The sequence below is a fragment of the Lepisma saccharinum genome, chromosome 5 (genome assembly GCF_977018435.1).
Source record: "Lepisma saccharinum chromosome 5, izLepSacc3.1, whole genome shotgun sequence".
Taxonomy (NCBI): Eukaryota; Metazoa; Arthropoda; class Insecta; order Zygentoma; family Lepismatidae; genus Lepisma; species Lepisma saccharinum.
In genome coordinates this window covers 19,508,537-19,532,388 of record NC_139233.1, presented here as the reverse complement: position 1 = coordinate 19,532,388, position 23,852 = coordinate 19,508,537, and the positions used below count along the sequence as shown (strand labels likewise).

The following is a 23,852-nucleotide window of genomic DNA, read 5'->3' as shown; positions in this document are numbered from 1 at the left end:
TTCAACTTACCTCCTAGTTTTTTCTACAAATTAGTTTTAATGCAGATACAAATAGAAACCGCAGATTCAGTTCAATCTGTTTTTCATACTTGTATTTGGGCTATTCTTATCCAAGGCGTTGCAATACATGTTATCACCAATGTCACACGGCAATTATGTTTGTTTGTTTGTAAGTAAGCAAGGCTCTACAAGTTTTGTCTGTTGAACTCGCGCCGATATTTTCGATACTTGGTATATCGACTCGCTATCGATATTCGAATAATATCGAACTTATCGGAAATTTATATTGCAGAGCACAGTTCTACCTTTCCCTAGCTAGGGCCTTGACCCCAAAGCTTCTGGTTTCACCGCTAATGGTGAGAGGATGACCACTTAGGGTAGGAAAGAAGTTAAGTTCAACGTCCTAGTCTTGCAAACTTCCTGAATGATGACGTATAAGCATTTATGCGATCTGCTTTAGCATATTCTTAAGCTCTATGAATTGAAGAGCACTAGATTTGCACTTGATTTTTTCTTTCACTGTCTTGTTCCAAGCGTCCACGAGATAACACTTCGAACGTGGATTCACTTGGCAGTCACGTATGTGTGAATGCGCTGACTGTTGCAAGCAGATATCATCTTCTTTCCTTATCTTGACTGGAAACCACTTGGCACTGTGCACTCCAGTTCAGTGTTGCTAGCTGCACAGATATGTACCTAAACAAGCATGGAGATTTGTCGAACGTTATTTGCTAGGGAATGGGCAATAATTTAATGGGGGCCCCGGGTCTCGAACTCGGGTCTCTCGCGTGGCAGTCAGACGCCCTACCGATGGACCATTATTAATCAATATACATATATTTATTATTAATAAAATTAGACGATTCTGTAAATAATGTCTACCTGCATGCATTTTTCAAATGTAGCCAAATTTTTTATATATCGATATATCCACCATCGATTGAAATACAACTTATGCTTGCACAATTGCCAGTGTTCCATTCCATGCCGCTGCATCAGCGAATAGAGCATTTCACTGAATGAGATTATTTAATATGTCAATCGGTACACAAAGGTACAGTAGGATGCATAAGTATTACCAAGCATATTGTCCATCACCATGTTTATTGCCTTTGTTTTACGTAATGAGGCTTCAATTATCATCATGTTAAACCATAGGATCATCCCCCAGCTAATTCCAAGACTCGACCAAACATACCCTTCAAGCTTTGGCACTAACCCTACGAAATGTAAAAGAAAGTAAAATAAAATAATGGAAAACAGTTGTACTGGATGTTCACTCGCCTGGTGGATCGTGTAGAAAAGTCTCCCTAGCCATACGATAACAACAATAATAATACATTTCGAATAAAACATTTTAAATTTTTTTATTAATTTATAATAGTTATTATTGTATAATAACATATTAAACCGAAGTAAGAATTATTATTTTTGTTATTTTTCTACTAATAAAGTGTTATCAGTGATCTACACCCCCTTCAAAAATTTCTGGTGACATCCATGGGGTTTGTGTCTTTATTCGTAAAAACACGATGTGTGGAGGGGGCATCGGTCCCTACAACTATTGAAATACTGCGACTTGGAGGAATCGGGAAATCCAACTCTTATGATGGCGTTCTCACGAGCACGGAGGTAAAATGGTCCCCCGTGCTTGGGTAAAATATTGCCCACGATCGGGTGGAAACACTGCTCCAGCTCCTAATCTACCCGAGATGCAATGCGTCATGTGCAGTCTTGCCATGCATTCGCTCCTTGTTTCGCCTAAGTAGTGCGTGGGCCATTAATGGGTTTAAGCTTGGATGCGACGCCAGATCCAGACAAGACTTTTTGTAAACCCTTTCCGAAGTTAAACAAGGAAGCAAGGAAGGAATTTAGTTTTACTTTCAATGTTTACGATTGTCAGCTGTTTCTCGTGGAAGATTCAGTGAACTCGTTGCCAACCATTTCCTTTGCACGAGCAATGCAAAGTGGCTTGAAGGGAGATGGTCTGGAATTGGGGCAAGTTAGATAAATTAGATATGCAAGATGGAATTAAATATTCCACTCAGGAATCAGGCTGATTTTTGGGTTATGTTGTGATTATTTTGTGATGCTTTCATATCCACCTAGACGATTCGCGAAAATGAAGATTTCTTTTTTACGAAGCATGCATGTGATAGAACAAATACAAAGCAGCATCAGTTGGTGAAACAGGATTCGAATCTGGAAATTGGCATGGCTCATTCCAAGTAACGAAAGAACTTGTTATTTTTATTGTTAACAACATATTTTTTTTTAATATTAGTTCAATTAGTTGATATTCGAACAGAATAACGAAGTTAAGGTAAATTCAGGAACCAGTTTATGTTTTCATATTTTACCTTTTATACCGAAGAATGAAAGGTTTCACAATTTTCAAAATTTAGTTTTATGTGAGCGGTCACACAACATAAACACTATGACTAAAATTTTGTCGTAAGTTTTAAAGTTTTTTTTTTTAGAAGAACATGTGTAAAAGTTAATAACAAAATAGAATAATCATGAATTTTCGTTACACCAACTGTATGAAACATTATTATTATTATATAATAATAATAATGTGAGGTGCGCAAACAATGGATTGCAGCGTCTTGTTTTTAAACTTGTCAATAATAATAATAATAATAAACAGCTGTGCTCGATATTCACTCATCTGGTGAATCTAGAAAGAATCTACCCAACGATATAATAATAATAATAGTACTAATTGTAATATTGTAATAAAATTAGTTTATATTTATTTGTTACATATTATTATATTATATATTATATTAATAGTTATTATTTTATAAGCATTACATTTTAACATTATTTATTTCAACTTTTCAAGTTTTATCAATGTCGTAACCCCCCCTTCATACACACACACAAATTTCTGGCGACCCCCATGACTCAGGGACTAGGAAGATGTGACGAGATTTGGTACAATCTAGTCTTGTCTCAAGAATGGAGAACTTCGTCTTGTTCTCGGCCTCTTTTAAGGTCACCAAGTTGTAGATACGTAAGAGTAAATATTCTTAAGGGAACTCTTCCAGATCGAAGAGATGAGGGACAGGCGACCAGCGAATTGAATTGATAGCATGTTTCATGTTGCCTAGGTCTATTGGTCGCGCATGCTCAGTGAATGCTTCATTACGGAGCTTTGAGGAAATAAGCGATACGTGGAACTGGCAGTTAGGGATGGTTTCTAAGTTCAGTCATTACTTCTTTTGCATATTGACTACATTCGAACAACAGACTTTGAGGCGGATCATCCGCTTTAACTTAATCCTTTAACCAGAGCTAATTCTCAGGGAAGTCATCAACACTAGACAAGCCTAAGCACCTGGCAACCCCTGGAGTGAGAACGAGAAAGGGAGATAACTTCTCCAAAGAGTCTGGTTAGCTCCATAAACTAACCTCTTTATTGAGGTCCGACTATCTCTTCTTCCCCGATGGCGTAGTGGTAACGTCATCGCCTTTAAATTTAGGAATTCCGGGTTCAATACCCGGTGGAGGCACAAGGGGTTCGGATCCCACTTTAAAACTGTAGATCCAGTCCCGATTAGCCTTCCTGTGCATAAAGTGGACTTAGATCCAAAACTCAAACAAGCTCTAGGGAGAGGATCATGACTCTGTTTGACTACAATCTGTGTTAATCTTTTTCTTACAACTTTTACATGATATTATTACAGTAAGTACCTTGATCATACAATATTCTTACTTTTCGTGAAGATGCACTTCAACACCCATTAGCCTCCCCCATAGCGCAGTGGTAGCGTCATTGCCTTGTAATCAAGGGGTCCCGGGTTCGATACCCGGTGGAGGCACAAGTGGTTCGGATCCCACTTTAAACTGTAGGTCCAGTCCCGATTAGCCTTACTGTGCATAAAGTGGACTTAAAACACCAAACCAAACCAATCAACACCCATTATTCTGTACATTCTGTACAACGATGTCAAGTTGACCATTATGTCCAATCTTTCCCCGTCATCGGTAGACTGAATATACAGGGTGACTGGTAATTAGATGTATTCCCTGAAAGGGGTTAAAGTAGAGACAATTTGCAATAAATTTGACCATATGATACCCCGTCCGAAAATTAGTAGTTTTCGAGATAATCGAATTTCTTTTGTTTCTTTAAAAAATGACAATTTTCCACATAAAAACATGAATTGAGAAAAAACTGCTCATTGTATTGAACGTATTTCAGCGTTTTCTGATAGCTAACGAATAAGTGGTTCGTTGAAAAAAAATAATTTCCTAAATAACAATCAGATGTAAGTAACGGGTGGGTCTAAACTTACAACTGATGATAAAAAAATGCACTCTTAGTTTACTTGGCAATGTATTAATAACAAAAATGGTATGACACGAAGCGTACAAATTACTTAAATTACTTCCTTGTGTCATCTGCTATCCAACAAGGTACAAATGTTGCTAACATTCACATTTGTGTACAAGAAATAATACTTCATTCATCTTCATGTGAATGGAATCAATGAACAATACAATTAAAGAACATTACAGTCTTGCTCAAAGTGGTCACCTACGTTACGAATGCAGGCACACAGGTTTTTACAGACATTTGGTCTCTAACTCGTGATGTGATGGTGTCCTTGATGTGTTGACCAGCTGTTAAGATCCTCTCCCTGAGCTCTTCTTGCGAGTTTACCGGTGTCTTGTCACGTAGCTAAAAATGTAGAAGTCGCAAAGCGTCAAATCGGGGGATCGAGCCGGCCAGGGAAACGGGCCGCCTCGGCCAATCCATTTCTTTGGGTAATTTTCATCCAGCCACTGTCGCACGCCCAGGCAGAAGTTTGGATGGGCGTAATCAACAATCATTTGATCGAGTCATTTTTCCTGCCCCAAATCTTAAATGGCATCACTTATGAACATTTTTTGAGGAACGGGATGGCAATGTTGTTGGAGGATGTGCCTCTAGCTACAAGACGTGACATGATTTATCAGCATGATGACTGCCCATCTCGATCCCCCGATCGATTTGACGTCTTGCGACTTTTACATTTGGAGCCACATGACAAGACACCGGTAAACTCGCAAGAAGAGCTCAGGGAGAGGATCTTAACAGCTGGTCAACATATCAAGGACGCCATCACATCACGAGTTAAGAGACCAAATGTCCGTAAAAACCTGCGTGCCTGCATTCGTAACGTAGGTGCCCACTTTGAGAAAGACGTGTATTGTTCTTTAATTGTATTGTTCAATTGATTCCATTCACATGAAGATGAATGAAGTATTATTTCTTGAACACAAATGTGAATGTTAGCAACATTTGTACCTTGTTGGATAGCAGATGTCACAAGGAAGTAATTTAAGTAATTTGTACGCATCGTGTCATACCATTTTTGTTATTAATTCCTTGCCAAGTAAACTAAGAGTGCATTTTTTATCATCAGTTGTAAGTTTAGACCCACCCGTTACTTACATCTGATTGTTATTTAGGAAAAACTTTTTTTTTCAACGAACCACTTATTCGTTAGCTATCAGAAAACGCTGAAATACGTTCCATACAATGAGCAGTTTTTTCTCAATTCATGTTTTTATGTGGAAAATTGTCATTTTTTAAAGAAACAAAAGAAATTCGATTATCTCGAAAACTACTAATTTTCGGACGGGGTATCATATGGTCAAGTTTATTGCAAATTGTCTCTACTTTAACCCCTTTCAGGGAATACATCTAATTACCAGTCACCCTGTATATATATATTTTTTCAAACAAACGAATATAATGCCTAATGTAGGATAATTCACTATTCCCTAAAATTTTACCAAGTTGTTGGTCTGCGTTTTTATGTGCAATTGATTCAATTGTTAATTTCATAAGCGTTTAATGGATTAGGTACCGCCAGTGCCATCTCTTAATCTAAAAATCTTTGTCCTAGTCTGGATTTTACAAGCACCTGTGTCGTTGTTGGTCTTGTATCGACAAGCTTCAAAGGGTCTAATCTTGTTCTCATCTCGATTTTTATACGTTCGATCCGAGATCTATACTGAAGCCTGCCAATCACCCCATAGAAAAAAGGGACAGTCCTCTTTGTTGGCTTACATGTTCCTTAATTATTGTCGGACGTTTTCAGGCGGTTCCTTTTTTATAATTTAAAGTAAAACTATTTTCAGTTCCTCTATGTAACTTCTTTCAAATATGCTTAAAAAGACCTAAAAAGTGCTAAAGGAAAATTGTTTTACAGTTGAAGTCTTGTCTTGAATCTAGAATTTGCTCTGTGCAACCCATTTTTTCGAAAATGAACCACTATTGGTCATGTAAGAAGATAAACCTTTTTGGAAGCACCATTTCCGGTGCAATGATGCTCAAGGATAATCTAAATTTTTCATGTGCGGAAACGTACGACAGACTGTTAAGTAATATCAAGCTGTGTAAAAAACATAAGAGATCTTAATTTGCTGAAATATTTCCAAACCCAATGCAATTTGCAAATATCGATATGTTAATAAACATTGTTTTGATGTGAAGAGCTTTCTACCATTATTCTACTCCTTTGATCTGTTAAATTTGGCTAAGTAGCCCTACTGTTTGTTTTCCAGAAATTTGTTGAAGTGTTTTAGGTTATTTTGCTTTACAACACAGCAGCACTCACTCTGAAAAGATTTCCCCTGTGTAACGAACCTGAGAGTTTAAGGTTTTATATTTGTAAGAAGTTAAAATTTTTAAAATGTTTGTTACATCAAATAATGTGCAAGTTGTCACCGATAACTATAGTTAGATTGATACAGTTGTGGTTGGAACTTGGGTATATGTTTAGAAATAGGTCATAATCTGTTCGTGTTGACTTCACTTTCTCATCTCTGCAGAGGAAGTGAACCCACCTGAATGTTTTTCACCTGACGACAGACTCAGTTGGAAAACAGGTGAAGGTGAGAAATCAACAGACACGTGGTAACGGTTAATGGAGTGCCTGAATAGTGTAATTGGTAATTATTTTCGTTTCATTCTGGCTATACTCGGAAATAATAAATAAGTACAGAAACTTTCGTGTATTTACGTTTGTCTTGTCCAACGTTAATTCTATATGCAAGTATGTTTAGTGATTGTGATGTGATTTAATATGCTATAGAATTGTTCCTCTTCAGGCAGAAACGTAAGCAAATCTGTACCTTGCTTGTAAGTCCACATACGATAGGAAATATAAGTGATTATAAAACTGCGTTTAACTTTGAATACTGTGTTGTGTTTCTTTTCTACCCAGCAAACCCTGATGATTTGCAAAGATTCTCATGTTCCCGACTAAAGGAGTAGGGGACTAACTTTCTGACGACTGGTGTATGTACAACCAGGGGACGTTGGACCTGTATATCAACGAATTGATCCCATTGCAAAATAGAAACGTCCCGTATTTTGGTGAAAAACTTATGGCAGACTTACCTGTACTCAGTGGCGGCGATACGGACTGCAGACATCCACCCTTCTTTTGAACTGAGTACGGGGTCCTATGCAGTACGAGATTCTTATATTTTTTCTGTAGTTCCAGTACCAGTACGGAAAGGTGCCTGTCCGGTGGCTTTAGTGGTAACGTCGTCGCCTTGAAATCAAGGAGTCCAGGACTCAATACCCGGTGGAGGTGGTTCGGATCCCATTTTAGCATGTCGATCCAGTCCTGATTAGCCTATCTGAGCGAAAAATGACTTTAAAAAACTTTATCACAGCATTTTTCACCGTGTGGGTTTTGTAGATGAAGGCATGAGGCTGCTGCCCCACAAAATTCCCCATAATTCCGGGCCTGCTGCTTGTACGTACTTGTCATGAGAGACCAAGAAAGTCTTCAAGTTAGGACCGCAGATAGTCAATGACGTAAGACACGCGATCCTGTGTCACGTGCAGACGTTCATCTGTTTCCTGGATAGATGGGGCTGCAAGTGTGGTTCATTCGAGAGGGGAATGACACTGGATGCAGATCTTGTCATCTCGTTCCGCGAAAAATCTGCGAGGGGCACAAAAAAGAGAGGAAGAAAGAGGGGGCGCAAATTGCAAACCACTTATGGCAATGAGCCTGGTGTCAGCATATTAATGTGCAGCGTGTCATCGTATGCGATAATTATCTCGCCCTCATAACATTTGTGTATCATGTTGTTGGTTGACGGGATGCGTAATGCACAATGCGGAGGTCGGAAAATAAGACGTTTTGTCTCATTCGGTCCATTCAAAGTGTTAGGTTTCACTTTTTCGTCATTACTAAATCTAAACTTTATGCAGCAGCAAATCTGCTCTAAGTTTATTACTGTTCGGAAGACCGGGCCTCCTCGATGGCGCAGAAGTAGCGTCGTCGCCTTGTAATCAAGGGGTCCCGGGTTCGATACCCGGTGGAGGCACATAGTGGTTCGGATCCCACTATAACTGTAGGTCCAGTCCCGATTAGCCTTACTGTGCACAAAGTGGACTTAAAACACCAAATCAAATCAAATCAAACTGTTCGGAAGCTGCTGAGCGTCTAATAAATTAAATCGTGGATACAACTTGAAGGCCGGAGCGTGATATTGACCACACCGCATCCATTTTGGTCGACTCGAGAATGTATGGAGCTTTGCCTCCACGCCTCCCATTGCAAATTCAATGCACAGGTGAAAGTTTTGACTTTTAAAAATATTAGTAACGAAAATTATATATGAAGCAAGTTCATTATAGTGCATGTTGTAATGTAGAATCTGCTCCTCCAAAAAAACATTATTTTCTGTGGCGATTAGCATATCTAAGTAGCTGCAGCTCTGTTACTTAATTGTCATTAAAGAAGGATACATTTTATTCCAGTTGCAGTCATTTTTTTATTTAGTTAGAATTTATCCAATATCTATTATGTCTTTTCCCTTCTTATTGTAATGCCCTGGACATTACACGGTGGTTCTTTATGATTTAGTTGAAATGTTGTGTTTGTTCACTTTTTAATTTGGCAAATATTAATGACGTCATAGACAACTAGTGTCAGATGGCCAGATAAACTACTCTTGAGTACCAGGACCTGGCAACATTTGACAAACGGAGAGATTTATCAACAAGATAAAATGACGATAGCAACAGTTTAATAGTGGTAAAAAAATGTCGAAATAATTGTAATATGTGGTTTAAAGTTTGATTGCTGTAAGTGTGTTTTCAAAAATATACCTTACATTTAGGTGAATAGTAAGTTTTCATTTTCACGCCTTGTGTCACGATATGAGGAGCAAAGGGAAAGATTCCACGTTAGACTGAAAGGTACGTAACAGGAATTATTTGGCGACCAACGTGGGACCGCGAAGTGAAAAATAATTTCAATCGCCGATTAGTGAAATAATATTCGCGTGTGGCTTGAACTTTGTGATTCGCGTGCGATTTCAGACTGCTGAAGCTTCGGAGACTTTCGCGGGTAGTTTCAGTTCACGTTATTCGGTTTCGTGCATCTGAAATTTCAGAAACTTTCGCGTGTGACTTCAGTTTATGTACATTAGAGACTTTCACGTACAGTTTTGGCTTACGTTGTGAAGTTCAGTGGAGCTTGGCATTAGTGATGATCATGGACGTCCGCAGGATTTTTTCCAGGGAGGGGCAAGGAAGGTGTTTTTTTCCAGGGGGGGCAAACAAGGCACATTTTCCTCAATAATAGTGTTGTTTCCTCAAAAAACATTGTTTAAATTTAAATTTATCATATTCATGCAATAATTAACACATATTATTGTGGCTGTAATGAAATTATATGTGAAAAATATATAATTTTTAGTTGACTTTCATTTTCCAGGGGGGGCCGTGGCCCCCCCATGCCCCCCTTTCCGGACGCCCATGGTGATGATATTCGCCATGTTAGCCGTTCTTAAGGTAGCCCAATCTTAAGACAGTTTCCTCGACGGAGACTACTAAGGAATATTAGGAAAGTTGCTGGGAATGCAGAAGAGGTTGTTGAGGAGTGAGAGCAAGAATATAAGGTGACTCATTTGATGTGCTGCCAAGATGTTAGCAGAATGGAGGAAGAAGTGGTGCAGTGTTACGAGTGTTCAATGGAGTTTCATTTGAAGTGTGCCGAGTTTCTTCAGCCCAAAGAGTCTTATTCAGCACAAGAGTTAAAGTGTAAGAAATGCAATCAAAAGGCAATAACGAGCACTGCAGGAAAGGAGATTACATTGATGGATGTGTTACGGCTATTGGAAGCGCAAAGAGAGGAAAGAAAGAGAGAGATAGAAGAAAGAGATAGGAAATTAGAAGAGAGAGATAGGAAATTAGAAGAAGAAAGGAAGAGAGAATTGGAAGAGAGAGAACGGAAAGTGGAAGAAAGAGATAGGAAATTAGAAGAGAGAGATAGGAAATTAGAAGAAGAAAGGAAGAGAGAGATCGGAAAGTGGAAGAGAGAGATAGGAAATTAGAAGAAGAAAGGAAAAAATAAGGAAGATTTAGTAAGAATAATTGAGGACGGAAGGATGAAAAATAGGGAAGGGAGAAAGGCAGATAAGGAAGATCAACACCGTAAATTATCAGAAATTTATCAAAAGATAAGTCTTCTAGAAGAGAGTAGGGAGCTCGATAAAGAAGAATTAATTTCAAATTGTAAACGAAATAAGGATGACTTAAGCAGAGTAATAGATGAGGGAAGAAAAACAGATAAAGAAGAATGTGATAAAAGGTGGGGAGAAATGAACCAAAAATTAAATGATCAGAGAGATAAGCTAGGTCAGGATTATTGGAGCCCTTAGAGGATTGGAATTGGATAAAGATGAAAGGAGAAAGATAAAGAGGAGCGACAATTAGAAAGAAAGAAAAATAAAGAAAAAGGCAACAGGAAAGAGCTAAGGAGAAAGAGGAGAAAGAAAATGAAAAAAGAAAGGCAAAGAAGCTGGAGATAACAGGATGAGGAAGAAAGAAAAGGTAGTATTACATGGTAATACGAATTTAACTGAAGAGAGCTCTACGTACATCCTCTGAAGAATACTCACATGCCAAAGGATCCGATACTCGAAAGTGGAAGAAAGAATACTACAACCGAAGGGATGGAAAATTTTTAGACGAGTTGTACGAACCTGTTGATAATGCTAGTTACAATCGCTATTTTAGAATGGCTGATGCCAATTCAATCGCAAAGTTCAGTGGCGAAATTAATTCAGTTTCAGCAGAAAGGTATTTAGAAGGCCTTATAACATATATGGACTTGATGCGGATGCCTATGGAGCATCGCCTAAAGGTGTTACCGTCCTTGATGCAAGGAAAAGCTAAAGCTTGGCTGATAGCCAATGAAAGGAAATGGAGGTCTTTTGAACAGTTCTGTGTGGCATTTAAAAACAGTACGCCTCTCCAGAAGCCAAGCAGAGAGAAATGCAGACTCTGAGGAACCGACGGTACACTAAGGGTTCTGGCTTAAATCTGGAAGAATATTGTTGGGAGATTTATGTCAGCTACTGTAATCTGACTGAAGAGGTAAACCAGTCAGAAGTTTTGCACATGATAATAAGTCAGCTACCACATCGGATAAGACAACTGGTTTTGACCAGAGATCCAGCTAATGTAGATCAATTAGCAAACTTCTTAGGCAAGTATGAAGCATCCGAAATCCAGGATAGCTGGAGAAACGAGCCGCCTAGATGGGAAGATAAGCGTCAGGGTTCTCCAAAGGTTAGGTACACTAGTTTTGTCAGTCCTCCTCCAGACAACAATGAAGTTCGGAACTTCCAAAATCCTAACCGTGTCTTCCAGAGTCAAAATTCAACCAGCTGGAGAAATCGCAGACCAACAAGAAGTAGCTGGTACAGAAACCGAACTACGCCTTACTTATAGAAACAACTGGAGAGGAAGTCGCCGAACCAATAGAGTAAAGGAGTGTGCAGTACAGACTGATGCTCCACCGACAGATGTGAGAAGTAATCTGGATTCAAATACTTCCTCAGAGTATTTCAAAACCCCAAAGTTCAGGTTTAAATACCAGAGACATAGGAGGATGGCCCTCGCCAGAATTTCAAACTAACTTCCACTAAAGTTGAATAGGTGGAAACTGGAAATTGTTTCAACAGTTAAAGAAAATTTCCTCCACACAAGTGTATTGTCAATTTTCTTTGTTGTGTGGGAGGAGGCCATGTAATGCCCTGGACATTACACTGTGGTTCTTTGTGGTTTAGTTGAAATGTTGTGTTTGTTCACTTTTTAATTTGGCAAATATTAATGACGTCATAGACAACTAGTGTCAGATGGCCAGATAAACTACTCTTGATGTACCAGAACCTGGCAACATTTGACAAACGGAGAGATTTATCAACAAGATAAAATGACGATAGCAACAGTTTAATAGTGGAAAAAAAATGTTGAAATAATTGTAATATGTGGTTTAAAGTTTGATTGCTGTAAGTGTGTTTTCAAAAATATACCTTACATTTAGTAAGTTTTCATTTCCACGCCTTGTGATCGCTGGAGTCTTTTGTCACGACATGAGGAGCAAAGGGAAAGATTTCACGCTAGACTGAAAGGTACGTAACAGGATTCTGTTATCGTCTCGTTTCTTATATAGGCCTATAATTTGGTGACACAGTATTGTCAATGCACTTGATAAGTATTAAAACCTTTTGCGTGTATGGTTACTTATAGCTATAAAAGATGCAAAAAATTATTAATTTTTACACATCTCAACCAAATAAAAGCTTTGAAAGCTAGAGGATAATTTTATTTATATAATAGACATTTTGTCGCTTCTCACACAAAATTCCATTTTTTTCGGAATTTTGAAAATCTATGGAAACATTTATCCATTGGATAAAATGGTAGAATATCAAGACATGCATTTCTCTGATCTGGTTTTTGTATTTTACATTAGCTTTTTTATCTAATGTATTTTTAATGTCGTTATTCTGTTCCAATGTAAATATTGAACTATTTTTTTGTATTTTGTCTAATTTGGAGTGAGGAAGTATACTTTGCAGAGAGGTCGAGTGATTGGTTGAACTACAAATCACTAGTAGAATACAACTTCTGATTACAATGACCAAAAATGTCCTATATGCTGTGTCATAATAACATATTTAACTACTCTGCAACAAGACCGAATGAAGCCAGTCATTTTGTACAGCAGATAATCGTAATTAAAGTTCACAATACGTTTCTACTTTCTTTTCAGACACCTTCATTAAACTGTTATTTTGTATGTGTCACAAAATTATCAAGCATGGCATGAGAGATAGAACCTTGTCATTCTAAGATATATCCATTTTTCTATTTTTAGAAATTTGTCGCTTACAAAGATGTCCACCACTTCCAGTGCTATCTGGAACGGATGAGGGAGAGTTACGGGGACCTTAGGCAGCAGTTGGCACTACTGGAATCTCTGCAACGGTCTGTCATTACAGATGCTCCGAAGACACTATACGTCTCCAATGTCAATCTTACTAGCATTGAGGTATGCAAAGATTGTTCAGAATTCACTTTACTTTTCCTGGTAGACATGGCTTAGCATTAAGAGGCCACGGAGGCAATAAGTGGCAAAAAGTGGGGGAAAGGCAAACTGTCCCCCCAGTCCTATTAATCGCCGCCACTGCATATCAGTCATATCGATGTAGTGTATATTGTCTACGTAAATTATGTAATTGCATTACAATGTTATCTTCATGTAGATTTTGTGTAGAGAACACATGTAAACGTAGATTTATTGCATACAGCTCATACACTTTACTCTAGCCATTTGCGCAATAACATTAAAAAGAAAAAAATGCAGTACAATACAAGCAGCTTAAACTTGCCTATAATATGTTGTAGGGAGAAACATTGATTTCATCTTGTGTCATTTAAGGTATGTAAGTTGATAGACTTGGAATCATTAACATTAAAGTTTTTTACTAAACCAACTGATTATTTTCTCTAAGGTGTATCGTCTTGCGGGTAGACGCATTGCCGAGTTCTGTCGCAACATGCCCACAGCAGTTCTCCAACACATGCAACCCCAGAAGAGCGTCCACCCCTCGTACAACGAGCTTCCAGGGGATGCAGAGGGGAGGAAAGCCAACGTCCTCGCACAGCAGCAAAGACTGAAAGGTTAGTGAGTTTATGTTATGTTAGGATTGTTATGAGTTGTTGCCAAACGTACGTTTAGTGATAAATGATAACACAGTGACTGACCGTGCTGTTCACGTATCCTTAGAAAGTCCTAGCAAATAACAATGAGCTGTTCAAGCCGTTTTGCTCTCCTGATCTGAAATCGATTGCCTTCCCATGTGCCAACCAAGTTTTTATATTTCCCTCGCAAAGGGAATGGAGAGCTCTGGTTGGAAGAGACCATAGCACATGTTGTCTTCGGTGGAAGTACTCACGTAATGGCTGACAAGGTTTTCCAGCAGACGACAAAATATTCAGTGGCAGGGACCAGAACAAACCTTTCTGACCTATCTAGAAACCACCCACCAAGGGCACTTTTTAATGTGACGACTGACTGTTCTGACGTTCTGAATTATACGAGGGCTGTTCAGTAAATAAGGCAACGATACCTCTCATGTGCGTGCATTGTTTTCTTAGCGTATTTATTGAACAAACCTCGTATTTTCTTTTCTACGCAATTATTTGGCTCACATTTTACAAATATCTTCTACGGATAGTTTACCCATTAGACGTAGGCTACAGACATGGAAAATACTTCCCCCATGGAGGCTTATAATGGAATTATTTTTTTCTACGACTGTAAATTTACGATTAACCCATACATAGTGTAAACTAAGTAATAATAAGGTAGTGTTTTAATAATGGTTGTAATTTTTGAAGGTTTTTCTTTACAGTGCGATCGAAGAGGCAGGCAAACTACAGGACTTACAGACGGTTCAGAGGGCAGACGCAGTCACAATACCTGTCGTACCAAAACGGAGGCAACGGGGGCACAGCCGACGCAGTAGCACAGCCAGATCTGTCACAGAGCAGAGTCAGTAAGTGGCGAGAGTTAGTTTTGAAAACTCAGTTACAGTTACTTTGCCCAAAAAGTAATTCAGTTATAATTGCAGTTACTCATTTCAGAAAATAACCCAGTCATTCTTCGAAAGTAATTGAGATAAATTAACAGTTATTTTTTCCAAGAAGTGATTCAATTATAGCTGCAGTTATCTATTTGAGAAAATAATTCAGTATGTCTTTAAAAAGTAACAAATTAATTTTACAGTAATTTTTTCCAAGACATAATTCATTTTTAATTGCAATTGCTCATTAAAGAAAAATGCTCAAGTAACTAAGTTACTTGTAGGTACTTGTACAGTTACTTTACTGTATGGCGAAGAGGGACAATTACGCACCAGGCATGCATTTATTCCAATATCGTCGGAATGAGCAATGCTACTAAAAAGATCTCCGGCAGAAATGAAGAGTACGAATTTCTCCCCATGTGGCAAGTGGAAGCGGTTTCCTAAGTTGATTATTAAGCCTTATACGATTTTTGAAAAATATGATGAATTAGTATTTACCGAATCCCATGTATTCCTTATGGGACATCAACTTCAACTTCAAGTTACGGCTCATCAAATGGGAGTTTCGACTTTTCCTACTACTATGACATAGTTCAACGTGTCCTTTTTCCGTCCATGTACTTTTCTACGTCATCGGATGTTTGATATTCCCGAGAGAACGAATAAAATAATGGTCCTATAAGCCTAGTGCATTTCTCCTTGCCTCCTACGGCCATCCTTGCAGTGTTGCCAAACCTGATGTGCATAATAGAGCTAAATTTCACCATTAATATAGCCAAAGAGGACTTTCAAGGAGCTAGATTAACGAAGGCTGCATAAAGTGCCTACTAGGGTAATTTTAGTTGTCAGAGGGGTGGGGATGCTGCTATTACCGTTAGCTTTAAAGTGATGGCAATTTATTCTTAGTTTCCACCACCTAGATTTGGCGGCATCACCCATCTCAATAATCCAATGATGTTAATATAAAGTCGAAAATAAAGGGTTCCCGGATAACAAAATTGTCATCTCATCTTAGCCACAGCGCTAATAAAAATACATGGGGAGGAAAGAAGAGGTGGGTGACGCAGCCTATAGTTATACGAATATCACGTCACGTGCAAAATGTACACTCATGGCAAAAGTTGGTATTTATGGGCCGGAGCCAGTGGTGGCATCATGGTGGGACAGAGGGCGGGTGCCACAGTTCACAGTCAAACGAGTGCACGAAAGAGCCAGATCTGGCTCCAAAAGAGCGAAGTTTGCAACAGTGATCAGCAGCTGCCCCAGCGAGAAAGACCTAGGGGAAATTGTCCCTCCTCGCCTTAACGTTCTTCTTCATCTTTTTTTAAGGAATATTGGACCAGGGAGGGTTATGACCCCCACCACCACCCCTTTGGGCACGCCACTGCGTAACTAGTATAAACTTTTATTAAATTATAATTAACCTCATTGAACAGCGACGGCACCACATCTGTAAGTATTCCCATTGTTGTTATATGATCCAGAGAAAGAATGCTCCCATTATATTCGTTGTTACCTATACACCTTCATTTTATTTTCATCACGAAATATGTCCAATAAATTTTGACAAGGTGGACCAGCACATATTTTAGTGAGCTCCACCTTTGGCGTCGCTCCTGCTTTGGAATCAAAAAAATACTGAGGTAAAAAAAAATCAAAATTAATCTTAGAATATTATTTCTTTTTTTTTTTTTAAAAAAAAAAGAATATTTTTTGTTTATTGGAGTTGCTATCCGTTTTCATCTTCAGGGAGGGGCGTTTCAATTGGGTCACTTCAGTCATTGATGACAAGATCGAAGTTAGCTCTCGAAAGCTCGAAAACATATCCGCAACTGGTCTGGTTGATATCCCAAGATAACTTTTTCATGAAGAGTTACTGCTAGTTTTGATATACAGAGCATTCCCTGACATTCGCTACGAGACTCGGCGGCAAGCGGCCCGGCGTTAGTGATTGTTTTTCCCGGTGAACAGGGTCCGCGACAGTCGCACGCTACAGTCTTGTTTTTCTCGCTCTCCTTACCTTCGCTCTCTTTCCCTTTCTGTTGACGTTGCAGACTGACGCCAGTATAACCCTTCCTCGGAAGTTGTGTTGTGTCGTGTCCGTGTGTTGAAGATTGTGGCTTAATATGGCACATAACATTACAACAAAGGATTTATCTTGTCGAGTGTTACTTCGGAAAGAGGAATTGTGGAGAAGTGCGACGACGTTTTGCAACGAAATTTCCTGGTGTTCCCGTTCCACATAGGGCCACTATATTAAACATCGTAAAAGAGTTTAGAGTAACAGGGTCAGTTCTGAATGAAAGTGGAAAGAAAAACCAACGTGCACTTACTGAGGAAAAACTCGATGAGATAGGACAAAGGTTTGAACAGTCTCCTCGGAAATCTATCTGCCGCCTCTCAAAAGAAACGGGTGTTTCAAAAACCACAGCATTTAGAGCCGCTAAAATTCTTAAATTTAAGCCCTACAGTGTGACAATAGTGCATGAATTACAGCCTAGAGATAATGAGAGTCATGTGAATTTTTGTAACTGGGTTTAAGGAGAGTATTTATACGATAAATCGCGAGAATTACAGTAGATGAACTTGCACGTGTAAATGCCAATTTCCTTCGGAGATGCCAGGAATGTGTTGCAGCAGAGGGACATAATTTTCAACACCTTCTGTAGTCAAGGTTAGTACACAATATGAAAACTGTAATTTTAATAGCCGAGTCTAGCGACTGTCGCTGACCCCGTTCACAGGGAGAAACAAGCGCTGACGCCGGGCCGCTTACCGCCGAGTCTCGTAGCGAATGTCAGGGAATGCTCTGTATTACTAATGGGCGATCACCTTTTTAGAAGCTATTTAGTTTCACGTTCTCTCTTGAACTACATGACTCAGGGAAGGATGATCCCTCGCATAATTTTAAATGTCGGAGAGTGATGATCGCCTTTTTAGATGTCTCCGGGGGAAGGATTCATTATCCCTTAATCCCTCCCTCTTAATCGATCTATGATTCATACATTCTACTTTCCATTTCAACCATCTTCTTCATTTATCTTCTTCCCCCTGATTACCCATTTACAGGTGCCATCGCAATCGGAGATCGGAAAACATATCAACATCTTTTTTATGCGACAAACACGCCCATGCTTTATCTAGATTCGAACTTAGGAGTACATGCTCCAAAAACCTTAGAAATAAGTAGGTGTTCGCTTTTATTCATGAAGCATCTCGTCATTTTAAGTTGTGGGCCTCCCCGGTGGCATAGTGGTAACGTCGTCGTCAAGGGGTCCAGGTTCAATACTTGATGAAGACACATACTGGTTCGGATTACACTTTAGACTGTAGGTCCAGTCCCGATTAGCCTATATGTGCACAATGTACACTTAAAACAACTCTCAATCAACATTTGAAGTTGTTTGTCCTTTTTGTATAAAACCTGTTAATAAAATTACATTGTTATTTTATCCATATTAGTAAAGAAATATATATTTGTATGATTCTAAAAGTCCTTCTAAATTTTCCTTACAAAAAAATCTAATCTCAAACATTGCACTAGAGTCGGATCCATTTTAAACTGCAGGTCCATTTGCTATTGGCCTACTTGAGCAAAATGCGAACTTGAAACAATCTTTGACAAACTTTTTGACTACCACATTTGTTTCACTAAAATTTCATAAGATTTCTACACATTATTATGTACCAAATAAGTGCGATCCCTCTGAAGGGAAGAACAAGAACACAATTTCATTACTTAACTTTTTCAGGCGGTTCCAATGGAATGGGGCAAGCTCAAAGTCAATCCGGAGATCCTGGATGTGAAGGATGTTATGGTGGAATAGGAGTTGGAGGCCCAGGCGCTGTAGTGCAGCCAGGTGTTGGAACAACTGGTGTTCGTCCAGGAGTAGGAATTCGACCAGGAGTTCAACCAGGAGTAGGTTATCCTGGTGTTCAACCAGGAATTGGTCCAGGTGTTCAACCAGGACTAGGAGTTCACCCAGGAGTGGGAGTTCCAGGTGTTCGTCCAGGAATAGGTGTTCGTCCAGGAGTCGGTGTACAACCAGGAGTTGGAGTCCAACCAGGTGTTGGATATCCAGGTGCTCAACCAGGAGTTGGGATTCCAGGCGTTCAACCAGGAGTAGGTGTTCCTCCAGGAGTCGGTGTTCAACCTGGAACAGGAATCCCAGGAGTTGGTGTTCAACCAGGTGTTGGATATCCAGGTGTTCAACCGGGAGTTGGAGTTCCAGGCGTTCAACCAGGAATTGGAGTCCAACCAGGTGTTGGATATCCAGGTGTTCAACCAGGAGTTGGAATTCCAGGCGTTCAACCAGGAATAGGTGTTCGTCCAGGAGTCGGTGTTCAACCTGGAGTTGGAGTCCAACCAGGTGTTGGATATCCAGGTGCTCAACCAGGAGTTGGAATTCCAGGCGTTCAACCAGGAATTGGATATCCCGGCGCCCAACCAGGAGTAGGTGTTCGTCCAGGAGTTGGATATCCAGGTGCTCAACCAGGAGTTGGAATTCCAGGCGCCCAACCAGGAGTAGGTGTTCGTCCAGGAGTTGGATATCCAGGTGCTCAACCAGGAGTTGGATATCCAGGTGCTCAACCAGGAGTTGGATATCCAGGTGCTCAACCAGGAGTTGGAATTGCAGGCGCCCAACCAGGAGTAGGTGTTCGTCCAGGAGTTGGAGTCCAACCAGGAGTTGGAGTTCAACCAGGAATTGGAGTTCAACCAGGTGTTGGATATCCAGGAGTTCAACCAGGAGTTGGAATTCCAGGAGCCCAACCAGGAGTAGGTGTTCATCCAGGAGTTGGATATCCAGGTGCTCATCCAGGAGTTGGATATCCAGGTGCTCAACCAGGAGTTGGATATCCAGGTGCTCAACCAGGAGTTGGAATTCCAGGCGTTCAACCAGGAGTAGGTGTTCGTCCAGGTGTCGGTGTTCAACCAGGAGTTGGAGTCCAACCAGGTGTTGGATATCCAGGTGTTCAACCAGGAGTTGGAGTCCAACCGGGTGTTGGATATCCAGGTGTTCTACCAGGAGTTGGAGTTCAGCCTGGTGTTGGTTATCCAGGTGTTCAACCAGGTGTGGGAGTTCAGCCTGGTGTTGGATATCCCGGCGTTCAACCAGGAGTTGGAGTTCAGCCCGGTGTTGGATATCCAGGTGTTCAACCAGGAGTTGGAGTTCAGCCGGGTGTTAGCTATCCAGGCGTTCAACCGGGAGTTGGATTTCCAGGTGGTCAACCAGGAATAGGTTTTCAGCCAGGAGTGGGAATTCCAGGATATCCAGGGGTCAGTGTGAGACCACAACCAGGAGTTGGTTATCCTGGTTATCAACCGGGTGTAGGGGTTCCTGATGTTCAGCCAGGGATTGGAAGGCCAGGTGTGCAACCAGGTGTAGGGATACCTGGAATACAACCAGGTGCACAAGTTCCTGGTGTTCATCCAGGAGTTGGTGTTCAACCTGGTACTGGTGTTTACCCTGGGGCAGGTGTTCAACCTGGAGTCGGAGTTTCACCTGGAGCAGGAATTCAACCTGGAGTAGGAGTTCAACCGGGAACTTACCCAATTCCTCCTGGAGCTCAGGTACATCCGGGAGCACATCCTAGTGGTTACTATCCCGCACCAGGCACCCAAGTTGCTGGTGGAGATACCCAGTCTCAAACGTCTGTTCAGGTAGAAGATTCCGAGACAAGAGCAGGAGCTTCCTCTCAGGGTAGATATGGAGAAGGCACTGTGCAAGCGCAAGTCACGGGTACCTATGATGGAACAGGATCCTTTTCTGCACAAGCTCAGACAAGCGACCGAGGACGAGCGGCCCAAAGCCAAGTTGTCGGGGGGCGCAAAGGAGCCACAAGCACTGCCGGTGCCCAGGCGGGAGGCGGACAGAGCCAGTCACAAGTTCAGCTTGGAGCAGAGAGCGGAGCCACTCTAGCCGAGTCTCAAACTGGATTTCTCAATGGAGGCACTTCCACGCAGGTTCAAGCAGGAGCAAAAGGCGGATTGGCAGATGCCCAAGCTAAGGGACCTGGTAGTACCTCGAGTCAAGCTCAAGTAGGATTCACCCCTTATCAAAATGGTAAAAATGGAGATCAAAGGTCACCGTTCAGAGGAGGCGGCACCGCATCAGCTCAAAGTGGATCGTATGCCGGTAGGTCACAAAGTCAAATCCAAGGAACGTACAGGCATGGGATAACTTATACTGGCGCAGCGCAAGCTGGAACAGGTAGTCATACTTCTGGATCGGGTCTAAGAGGAAATGGGCAAACGGGTACAAGTGTGTCCAGCTTGCAACAAGGCCAGGATTTTCGAAGTGGAGGAGGCCAACTCACACAGCCATCGGCAAGTATACTTGGGCAGAATGGGGATCGTAGTAAATCAGTATTTGGCGGAGGTATACAAAATGGACATGGTATCCAACGTGGAGCAGGTAGCCAAAACGGAGGTAGTATCCAAAATGGAGTGGGTAGCCAATATGACGGTGGTATCCAACATGGGGGTGGTAGCCAAAACGGAGGAGGTATCCTAAATGGAAGAGGTATCCAACATGGGAGTGGTAGCCAAAACGGTGGAGGTATCCAAAATGGTGGCGGTATTCAGCATGGAGGTGGTATCCAAAATGGAGGAGGACTTAGACCTGGTTTAACAACATATGACGGCACATCGGATGGAACAAGACGAGGAAGTGGAAGAACTGGCATAACTGATCATGGGGGAGTAGGACTTGGAAGAAACGGAGGAACAATTGGCTCACAAAATGGCGGAGGAAGACATGACGGTCAGAACGGCTCATTTAGAAATGGACAACTCGGAGGTGGGTTTACATCTGACAGTTTGCAAGGAGGAAGGGATACAGGATATAGGAACGGAAAAGTATCTGCTGGGAATGGAGGACCGAGCCAATCGCAAGGTGTGTACTTGGGATCTTTAGACCAACAAGGAGCTCATATATCGCAATCAGCAGGGGGAGATGGCGTTTCCGTAGGGGATGTTTTCGAAGCAGGCGAAAGGGTTCCTGGGATACCTGGATACACAATTCCCTCCGGATTCAGGGGAAGGGCTGTTCCTGGTGAAGGCGACGCGGGCGGTCGACCAGTCATAGCAACGGCCGGTGGACCTGGGAGGACTTCCGCAAGTGCACCACATGGTGGACATGCTCAATCGCAATCGGTTCATCTGACTCCAGGAGCTAGGAACATCACATACACGGGTCCTGGCGATCAGAACGGTCGCACACTGGAACACCACCTGGAAGGAAGCGGAGACGATGGCCACGACAGAAACGGCGACTACCGAGGAAGGAACGGACAGTATCCAACCAACGGAAGAAACGGATACGGAACACACCACGTCAGCGGAAACGGAAATGGCTACCATGCTGGTCAGAACGGCAGGAACGGATACGGCGTCGATCAGTACGGAGGCACCAATGGACACAGGAACGGAAATGGAGCTGGCCAATACCCTCAAAGAGGAAGAAACGGATACGGTAGAAACGGAAGCGGTTACAGGGATGAGGATCACGATGCGGGAGAGACGCCACCTCCAGACAGTTTTGTCTCGGTGACAAAAAGTGTAACAGGGGAACTCCCCAAATCTAATGGGAACGGGAATGGAAAATATGCACACACATACTACACCAAGTCTTCCACGTGTGGCTACTTCACATTCTCCTGTAATATAGTCTTCGGTTCAAACGGAAGGGCGAAGATATGCAAGCCAAAACCTCCTAAGAATGGAGGTGATTGTTGTTGTTAGTATTATTCATGTTTATAACCAGACTCATAAATGCACTGATAACTACAAGTTGGCACCAAAGTTGTATAAGATACACAGAAAATAATCCACAGTTTCAAGTACATTTTCTAAAATAGAATATGTTTGCTTCATTCATTATGCCAACATCACATATCACTGCCATTCTGTCGCAATTTATCATGTCTATATTTATCATTTTATTAATATTTCATAAAAATAACCATAATCAGAAATAACTTACAGTTAACGTAGGAATAGTTGTACTACAATAAAAGAAAGACAACCTAAAAGTGATTACAAAAATATAGAAAAATTGTTCGATACTTAATTCCTGGCATTGTCATTACATTGATTAATTTACAAAACTTAAAAGAACTGATTATGATATCAGAGTATACGAGTGATATTAGGTATCTAGCTACAGTTATTAGTAACAAGGAGAGATAACCATGCTACACGCTAGCAGGTATTAATGGTCTAATATGCAACAGTTTAAAGAAGAATTAAAAGGACTTGCATTCAAAGTTAAAAAAGAAAGTCAAACAGAATTGTACAGATATTAATATATAAATGTTACGGTCTACATAGAAAGTAAAAATGTTTTACACTTTTTTGAATCGTGTTTTTCACGTTACTTACTATAAGATGAATGGGTTAACAATAATGTTTAACTAACAAAATGTGTGTTGTGACGTCACGAGAAATGGTAGGTTTATTTTTGTGTGCTGTGAATGATTTTTCTTGTTGTTGTCGTCTGAAATCTAAGCACTAGCGTCTGTCATTTAAATTTGATTTGATTTCGTGTTGAAATTGTACTAGACTGATTAGGTTACGCAAGTTGTTGATCTAATATTTGTAATTTTTTTTTTACTATTTAATAAAATAAGAAAGTAGAAAGGTAAATTCCTTTGAAGTTAATTTATTTCTTGTTCAGTATTTTTACGTGAAGAATGTAGCAACTGATATTTTATTCAGTGTTGTAAATAATTTAGTTTTGTAAGGTAACGAAAGGCATTGCCAGTCGATTCGAAATGTTTACCATTTTTATGTACATGTATTAATGTGACTTCAGCAGGGTGATATTTATAGGGTAATGTCGGTTGTCGGGAATCCTCAAATTCCCACACAATTTGATTTCAGCGCCATTATCGTGAAATGGCTGAACTACAAATTATTTATTTCCCTTTGGAAAATATTG

General features: G+C 40.6%; 1 protein-coding gene across 2 annotated transcripts in view; it reads left to right on the top strand.

The window, feature by feature from the left end:
- The window catches only part of prc (collagen IV-like protein pericardin), a 35,822-nt gene extending 12,274 nt beyond the window's left edge, over positions 1-23,548 (top strand). The window contains exons 1-5 of one of the 2 annotated variants that reach the window (XM_083122240.1): positions 12,357-12,447; positions 13,197-13,370; positions 13,834-14,002; positions 14,737-14,880; positions 18,663-23,548. In XM_083122240.1, the coding sequence (XP_082978366.1) occupies positions 13,248-13,370; positions 13,834-14,002; positions 14,737-14,880; positions 18,663-22,654 (4,428 nt within the window). In that variant the 5' untranslated portion in view covers positions 12,357-12,447; positions 13,197-13,247 and the 3' untranslated portion in view covers positions 22,655-23,548. Of the gene's footprint in view, positions 1-12,356; positions 12,448-13,196; positions 13,371-13,833; positions 14,003-14,736; positions 14,881-18,662 lie in introns of those variants that run through there. The other variant, XM_083122239.1, reaches the window with a different exon arrangement.
- Positions 23,549-23,852: the final 304 nt, after the last annotated feature.